General features: G+C 44.6%; 1 protein-coding gene across 1 annotated transcript; it reads left to right on the top strand.

Annotated features, from left to right (window-relative positions):
• Nucleotides 1-6,444: 6,444 nt before the first annotated feature.
• On the top strand, nucleotides 6,445-8,612 carry LOC109405409 (serine protease hepsin). The gene is made up of 4 exons (XM_019678467.3): nucleotides 6,445-6,843; nucleotides 6,970-7,102; nucleotides 7,788-8,359; nucleotides 8,431-8,612. Exons 1-4 carry the CDS (start codon nucleotides 6,670-6,672, stop codon nucleotides 8,608-8,610), a joined length of 1,059 nt encoding a protein of 352 aa, XP_019534012.3. The 5' UTR covers nucleotides 6,445-6,669; the 3' UTR covers nucleotides 8,611-8,612.
• The last annotated feature ends 670 nt before the right edge of the window (nucleotides 8,613-9,282 follow it).

Raw genomic sequence — 9,282 nt, 5'->3', positions numbered from 1 at the left:
TTATCTTAGTCTTACAAACAGGAAGTTTTTGGTTGTCTCCGACGACGACGTCATTCTGGGTTTTTGCGCTGTGCAATACGTTGGGGTTGTCTACGAACCAAGCACTTCAAGGATGGTAAAGTTAAGTTCACCCCGAAGTGGTGTGTTTCCGGAAACGAGTTCCCACGGTATCCATGGCCCTGTGGGATTTTTATATCCTCCCGTGCTTCCCGAGTGAATGGCGTCAACTAGATTGCAATGAAACTCTGATTACCTCGCGTTATCGCATGTATGTTTGCTCCTAAATACTTGAGTTTGAACGATTGAGCTAGAGAGCGGTGGATGGGTTAATAAAAATATGTGCAATATAAATCAGAAATCCCCATATCATCGCCGTCGTCATTGCTATCGGTTTCGGTAAACATCGGTCGTTGGTGCGCTGGCTGGAAGCAAGAACAATAAATTTATGAACCAATCAGAGCGGCTATCTAATGACTGCGATAGAAGGAGGTAGCCAACCGGTGGAACATTCTAGCCGGATAAACACCTATGAAGGGCGTTCGGGCGTATGTGAGCGAATCCCTGGGACTAACCAGGTGATTGTAAATCTATCATAATTATAAACATTGTTAAATAAGCTGTGCTATATATTACCGGTGCAATGTTTTGCAAATGCGTTTCTAGCTCAGGTAGCTGAAATAAACTCAAAGAACCTGTGAGCTTTAAAGAAACATTGTTGTTGCTTTTATTATTTGTTACAAATTCGAAATTACATACATACATTTATTTGCTCAACATCATAAAGACAAGACATAGTACGCCACAATACTCGGTTTGTGGCTGCCGCTCTCCATCCTCGGTCGCGCTCAATGCTCGCCAGGTCACGCTCCACCTGGTCCGCCCATCGTGCTCTCTGCGCTTCACGCCTTCTTGTGCCAACCTGATCAGTTGCAAACACCAGCTTTGCAGGGTTGTTGTCCGGCATTCTTGCAACAAGCCCTGCCCACCGTATCCTTCCGGCTTTGGCCACCTTCTGGATGCTGGGTTCGCCATAAAGTGCAGCGAGCTCGTGGTTCATCCTTCTCCGCCACACACCGTTCTCCCGCACACCGCCGAAGATCGCCCTTAGTACGTGTCGCTCAAAAACTTCGAGTCTCCTGTCCGTAGAGGACCACCAGTCTTAATAGCGTTTTGTACATGGTGCATTTGGTGCGTGGGTGAATCTTTTTCGACCGCAGTTTCTTCTGGAGCCCGTAGAAGGCCCGACTTCCGCTGATGATGTGCTTCCGAATTTCACGGCTCACGTTGTTTTCAGCCGTCAGTAAGGATCCGAGGTAGACGAATTCCTCCACCACCTCAAAAGTATCCCCGTCTATCGTAACATTACTACCCACACAGATCCGGTTGTGTTCGGTTCCGCCTACCTGCATGTACTTTGTTTTTCAGGCATTCACCACCAGTCCGAACTTTGCTGCTTCGCGTTTCAGGCGGGTGTACAGCTCTGCCACCGTTCCAAATGTTCTGGCAATAATGTCCATGTCGTCCGCAAAGCACACAAATCTTGTCAAAATCGTTTCCCGGCTGTTGAGCCCGGCTCGTCGCATCACATCTTCCAGAGCGATGTTGAAGAGTAGGCATGAGAGTCCATCACCTTGTTTCAGTCCCCGGTGAAATTCGAATGAACTGGATAGTTCACCCGAAACCCTTACGCAGTTTTGCACACCGTCCATCGTTGCTTTAATCAATCTAGTCAGCTTCCCAGAAAAGCCGTTTTCGTCCATGATTCTCCATAGCTCTGCGCGGTCGATACTGTCGTATGCCGCTTTGAAGTCGATGAACAGGTGATGCGTTGGGACCTGGTATTCACGGCATTTCTGGAGGATTTGCCGTATGGTAAAGATCTGGTCCGTTATCGACCGGCCGTCGATGAAGCCGGCTTGATAACTTCCCACGAACTCATTCGTTTTAGGTGACAGACGACGGAAGATGATCTGGGATAGCACTTTGTAGGCAACATTAAAAATAGTGATCGCCCTGAAGTTCTCACATTCCAAATGGTCGCCTTTCTTGTGAATGGGCAGATTACTTCTTCCTTCCACTCCTCCGGTAGCTGTTCGGTTTCCCAGATCCTGGCCATCAGCCGATGCAGACAGGTGGCCAACTTTTCTGGACCCATCTTGATGAGTTCAGCTACGATACCATCCTAACCAGCTGCTTTGTTGGATTTGAGCTGGTGAATGGCATCCTTAACTTCCCTCAGCGTGGGAGTTGGTTCATTTCCGTCCTCCGCTGCACTGCCGTCGTCGTTTCCTCCGTTGCCGTGGGCTCCCGTGCCTACGTTCTCCACGCCGTTCAGGTGCTGATCGAAGTGCTGGTTCCACCTTTCGATCACCTCACGTCCGTCTGTCAAGAGGCCTCCGACTTTATCCCTGCATATTTCGGCTCGCGGCACGAAGCCGTTGCGGGATGCGTTGAGCTTCTGATAGAACTTCCGTGTTTCTTGGGAACGGCACAGCAGTTCCATTTCTTCACACTCCGCTTCTTCCAGGCGGCGCTTTTTCTCCCGAAATAGGTGGGTCTGCTGTTTCCGCTTCTGTTTGTAACGTGCCACGTTCTGTCGAGTCCCTTGCTGCAGCATTACCACCCTCGCCTCATGCGTTCTTCTCCTCCAAAACCGTTCTACACTCTTCGAACCAATCGTTCCGTTGATTCCGTTCCACGTACCCGATGGTGCTCTCGGCTGCGTCGTTGATGGCTGCTTTCACTGCACTCCAGCAGTCCCCTAGAGGGGCCTCATCGAGCTCGCCCTCGTCTGGCAACGCGGCCTCGAGATTCTGCGCGTATGCTGAGGCGACATCCGGTTGCTTCAGTCGCTTTAGGTTGTACCGTGGCGGTCGTCGGTACCGTACATTGTTGATGACCGAGTGTTTTGGGCGCAGTTTGACCATCACCAGATAGTGATCGGAGTCGATGTTGGCACCACGATAGGTCCTGACGTCGATAATGTCGGAGAAGTGCCGTCCGTCAATCAGAACGTGGTCGATTTGAGATTCCGTCTGCTGTGGTGATCTCCAGGTGTAACGATAAGGGAGGCTGTGTTGGAAAAAGGTGCTACGTATGGCCATATTTTTGGAGGCGGCGAAATCAATGAGTCGTAGGCCGTTTTCGTTCGTTTGCTGGTGGGCGCTAAACTTACCAATCGTCGGTCTGAATTCCTCCTCCTGGCCTACCTGAGCGTTCAAATCTCCTATGATGATCTTGACGTCGTGGCTTGGGCAGCGATCGTACTCGCGTTCGAGCTGCGCGTAAAATGCGTCCTTGTCATCATCAGTACTTCCGGAGTGTGGGCTGTGCACGTTTATTATGCTGAAGTTGAAGAATCGGCCTTTGATCCTCATTCTTTCGTCGATCGGCCACCAACCGATCACGCGGATCTGCATATCACCCATCACGATGAAAGCTGTTCCCAGCTCGCGTGTGTTGCCGCAGCTCTGGTAGATGGTATGATTAGCTCTAAACGTTCGCACCATTGATCCTGTCCAACACACCTCCTGCAGCGCTACGATGCCGAACCCACGATCCTTCAGTAGATCAGCAAGTATGCGGGTGCTCCTAATGACGTCAGGAGATCGGTAGATCCACGTACCGAGTTTCCAATCACAAGTCCTTTTTGTTCGCTGGGGTCGTTGCTCATAGTTTCCGGCCGGTACCACGCGGAGGTGGGGATAGAAGTTGCTGGGCAGAGGCTACCCAGGTAATCGATAAGCCTGTGAATAAGCCGTATTTCTGTTTTATATCTGCATTTGACCTGCTTACTGCCGTATGATAGCAGTTCGACTGCTAAACTGCCCTATATTAGCAATTGAAATGCTACTTAAAATCTGACTGCAGTTATGTAGCATTTCAGATGCACGGTATGCTTTGATCAACAAGCAGCATAATTGCTACATTAGTGCCATAAAACTGCTAATTGGGATGAGTGATGCTAAACCCAGAACACATTCCCTCTTTTTAATTTACGTGCCCCGGCTGTAGATGCCATTATCATTCGCTTGTCCAGTCATTTATAGAGTAGCAACTAAAAAAAACATGCTTTGGCAAATATTTTCCATAGTTTTGGCTACTTTCCAATGCTCGATTTAATTCAGCACATTGCGGGCACATAGCATATCTGACGAAGCAGCTGCCGGTGTAATATTCAAGCTTTAAATTGATCAAAAATCCAACGCACATCATCTAACCATCTATAGCTTACATCGTAGCGCGGTTCAGCACCATTGTTAACCCGAGGATCGAGGGATCAAATCCCAATTTCGCCGAAATCAGCAAAAAAAAACAACAACAGCATTTCAAAACGTGCCCCAAGCCTCAAAAGTTGCACAGGAGAGAGGAGAGTGATGATAAAAATAGAAGAGAAAGGAAAGCCGTAAAATGGGCAGGGGAAATATTTTGTTTTCTAATTTTGACAATCTGGGGGATAGAAAATTTAAGCATTTAATCAGCCGTATATTGGGCCAAAACCTGCATTTAAGTAGCACTTATGGCGCATATAGAGCAAATAAGCATTTAATGACCTGCTGTAAAGGCGCATAGAGTGCCGAATTGATGCCATTTTAACTGCTTACTGGTTACCTGGGTAGTGGATCACAATGGGATCTGAATTGCGCAACATACCCAGTCTTCACCGTGTCTTGAGATACAAACTTCAAATTTTAAGATGAAGCATAAATGTTATAGAGGAATGGCCTGAAGCCATGATCAAAGAAGCCAATGTTAATTAAGTTGTTTGACATTATACTTTTCTACAATTATTACTGTTCCAACCTCCGAAGTAAATAGACCTAAACTACAACTAGTCTTTAATTCATTGGAGTTGTGACAATAAAGAAATCCAATTTAGATTTTTCATATAAACTATAGGAGGCACAAATCTGATGAACGAAGCATCGAACCACACAGCATTTGTTTATCCTGACTTTGCTGACTTGTATAAAGGGGCAGATAGAGATAATCCAGATCAGGCACATTTGCTTACAAGTTTTCTAGATAAGTGATCTTGAAAAAGTGAAGAGAGGTTCAAGTCAGCCATATTTCTTAGCTTGGGTCATAGAAGACATTTCACTCCTGTTCACTTTTTGAGCTCTATTTTGGCCCCATATCAACTATGCAAAATACCGAATAGCATGGCAACGCTGTTTGACATATAAAGAATAACAATAAATAATTTTATCTCGTCATTCTGTCGATCGGGAAACGCTTAATACCGCTTTGCGGTCTTCGGAGGTCTGTTTCCTCGTGAAGTTTTCTACAGAAATCACTCATCGTTTTTTTTTTTATCTGTATTAACGAGATTTTTAGCCCTAGGCTAGTTCATCTCGGGACCCATGCTTTACTTCCCTTCCGAAGGAAGAACTCACATTTTGCGAGTTTGTCGGGAGTGGGATTCGATCCCAGGTCCTCGGCGTGATAGTCAAGTGTTCTAACCATCACACCAGGTCCGCTCCACACTCATCGTTTTGATTTCAGGGGTCAAGGTGTGACCCCAAGTGATTTTTCTTTAAAGAAGAAAATTTTCCCATAGTAAATCTTTTCATATGACTAAGAATGTAAATGGAACTCAAAGAATGGAAAATGGAACTCAAAAAGTATACAGAAGCCAGGGTTTTTCCATTGTTTATATTTTTCTATATAAACCGTGTCCCAGGCTAATATTTATTGTTGCGGGAGGTGCCATCATTGTACCGACTCTTACAGCAAACCTGACATTGGATTTGTCTTCTGTTAGCTAAAAAGCTAGAATAATACATTTATTCAAACAGATGTTACACATGAAAAACAAAACTACTTACAAATTCAACACCTCCTCGCTATACTGGTAATCCCTATTCAATAAGTATTCTTTCTTGTCTTTCTTGTCTAGATGTACATATAGCATTCAACCGCAGGGATTCTCAAGGTTAATTACTGTAGTCTTAAAATTTAAGATACGTGACTATGCGTAACATTTATACTCTCTGGTGTTTCAATTTTACATGATTGTTTTAGGCGATTAAAGTTATTATTAGCATTTTTAGTTTTTTTTTATCAATGTGGCCTAGTATGCAGTATGTAGTATGTATGTGATTGGTATGGCATTAATATATTATACCATTTCGGAGGTATCTGGAAATGCATTTTTATCAGAAATTAAACCTATAAAATCACATTCTAAGTTAATTTAAAAAATGTTCATTTCAGTCAAAACTAAAAGAAATAATTATTGATAAAAAAAAACTGACAGGACGTCAAAACGCTAATCATAACTTATCATTATGTCCCAAAGGTACTCCAAAATGTGTTTAAGATTGCTCGAGTCCAATCCCTAGGAAATCTCATCCATCTTTAATTTAGTCAGCATATAAGCGCTAATCCATGCTGGTGGCAAGAGAATGGATAGAAGCCTTTTAAAACGAGTCCCGTTAGTTATCGATCACATCAGTAACGTGCCAGACAACATGCTAAGAAAGTCGGTAGGTAGGTATGCGAGAACGAAGCCGACGACTTGTCTTTATACCTACGGTCTGGATGCTGTGTTAATGATATGCGGTTCAACTTGGAAAGGTGTCACAAATGGAAGTTATGTTAGTTTTCGCCGGTCCGGTCTGCGATCCAATCATATATTCGAGTCAGTTGATTTGATTGGTGTAAAAGATGTGCAACCGTAATCACCGAAATAGTGCAATAAGTTGGTTACTGGTGATTGCTGTTTTAAGTGTTCTTGTGACATCAAAGAGTTATGCTACTGCATTGACCTGGGATCATAGTTCAGAGGCGAAAAGTGCCACTATCGCCAGCATAGAGGAGAGAACCGATGATGGGGAAACGGTGAGAGAGATAAAAAAGAATTAAAACTCTGGTGAAATCGAATGTTGCTGGTTTCGTGTGTGATTCTGAAAAGGGGTTTCGATGTTTGGGACTCCGCTCATAAATATGTTTTGATATCATCAGTAGATTCAAACGGAAAGTACGAGCTTATACGACACCACAGGAACGACCGATGTTACGGAAAGTTGGACTACAGATACAACGCTGGATGAACTGGAACCCAATTTTTCCTTTCGACAGTTGAATTGTACTGCGTGTAGTAAGTATTTTTTGTAATACATGTAAATTATTACCTCAAGTAACAATCACTATTTAATAACATGAAACTGTGTAGGGTCATATGACCAAAGTGGTAAACTCGTGGGTTTTCATTAAGAGCATGCTGAGAGTTTGGTTCTATGGCCGGAATGGCCATTCAGAAATGGGAGTTCTCAAAGGAAGTTAAAACAGCCGAACAACAGAACACTAAACTGATGTCGTTTTCGTTTTTACGGTGGTGCTACACCGGTGCAGCACTTTTGCACCGAAAATGTTCGTTTTTGATTTTCGTGCTACACCGGTGTAGCACTTTTTCTGCACCGTTCAAGATAGTGCAGCACTCAAAAATTCGAGAGTGTAGCAGGTGCGCACCGGGTCCACCAATCAGCATTTGCAAAGTTGTAAATATTTTGGTTTTTATTCACGCACACCAACGCAACTGCACCGAAAATGTTCGTTTTTTCTGTGAAAAGTGTAGCACGAAGTGGTGTAGCACCGCCACAAAAACGAAAACGACATGAGAAGCAGGCTCTGACCTAGCTGAAATAAATTTCAAAATTTTGAAGGAACGAAAGTCTACGAGAGGGGTGAGGTTGTAGACTGAGGAGACCCAAAATGAGTCTACCTAGCCATTCCAAACCGTAGTAGAGTACAGAACCTATTTTCCCCGCTTCCTTCCCCCACAGAATGCGGCAACCGCGACTCACTAGGCAAAATCGTCGGAGGATCCCCCACCAAAGAGAACGCCTACCCCTGGATGGCAGCCCTGTACTACAACAACCGGTTCACGTGCGGTGGTTCCCTAGTAACGGACCGATACATCCTAACCGCCGCCCACTGCGTTTTCCTACAAAGTCCGGCTCGCTTCCGGGTGCAGCTGCTGGTGTACAACCGCACCCAGCCTACTACGAACTCGGTCGAGCGCTCCGTTAAGGCCATCAAAACGTTCTTCTACAGTGGTCTGACCAACAACAACGATATTGCCCTGATGGAGTTGACCTTTCCGGTTACGATAAGCGAGGATCGCTTGGTGCCGATTTGCTTGCCGCAGCCTAGTGACGCGCTGTACGACGGCAAGATGGCCGTCGTGACGGGATGGGGTAAAACTGCGCACGGTGGGTTGTCCGCGACCTTGCAGGAGCTGAAGGTGCCGATTTTGACCAATGCCAAGTGTCGGCGGGCAGGGTATTGGGCGTTTCAGATAACTGGGAAAATGCTTTGCGCTGGGTATATCGAGGGAGGACGGGATTCGTGTCAGGTATGTGGAATAATGGGAAACCTTTGAAGTGCTTTGAACTTAGGTATTTAACTGATTTTTGTCGTTTTCAGGGAGACAGTGGTGGGCCTCTTCAGGTGTACAACAACGAAACGCACCGGTACGAATTGGTCGGCATTGTGTCCTGGGGACGAGCATGTGCCCAGAAGAACTATCCTGGAGTGTATACAAGAGTGAATAAGTTTCTGCGTTGGATCAAGAACAATGTAAAGGATTCGTGCATATGTACGTAATAAATCTGGTTACTTGAAATAGCTCTAGTGTTCAGTATGTAGTGTAATTCACATTATGGAATTTCCTTCCAGTTGTTCTTGCAAATAGTTGTTGTCTCAAATGATATCGATAAATCTGACATCAATAATTGTCGTTGTAAAATTATCGTTGACATAAAAGAGTCGTGCATATCTAAGACATCCAAACTACCATCGAATCGGATCTCAGTCTTTCAAATGTATAAGTTGAGTTTGTAATTAACAATAACATTAATAACCTTCCGGGATTAATGAAATTCTTAAATTTACAATAACATCCCAAGAAACTTCAAGATATTGCAGAGCATCACAACTACCATGGAGTTTAAAATGGCAGGTGCACACTTGTAAAAGTAATCAATTTCGCTACACTGAGCAACATTACATTTCTTTACAATATACAAATTCACTGTACCTCCCTGAGAGTAACAGACATTCTCATTTTAGGGATATTCGGGGTCGTCCACACTATTCTGGGATTAAGTTCATGGCATTTACAGCCATCGCAGCAAATGTTTTTGGGGTAAATTGTGACATTAACACTTCAAAACGCACGCCGTTGTAAAAAGTACAACACCACCAAAAAACTCGCATCAAATAGGCATGCATCCTGAAAGGTTAAACCTCCATCTAGGTCGGGGGTCACAAATATAA

The sequence above is a fragment of the Aedes albopictus genome, chromosome 1 (assembly GCF_035046485.1).
Source record: "Aedes albopictus strain Foshan chromosome 1, AalbF5, whole genome shotgun sequence".
Classification (NCBI taxonomy): Eukaryota; Metazoa; Arthropoda; class Insecta; order Diptera; family Culicidae; genus Aedes; species Aedes albopictus.
Note: the sequence above shows the minus strand (reverse complement) of the source record. Positions and strands in the feature narration are given on the sequence as shown.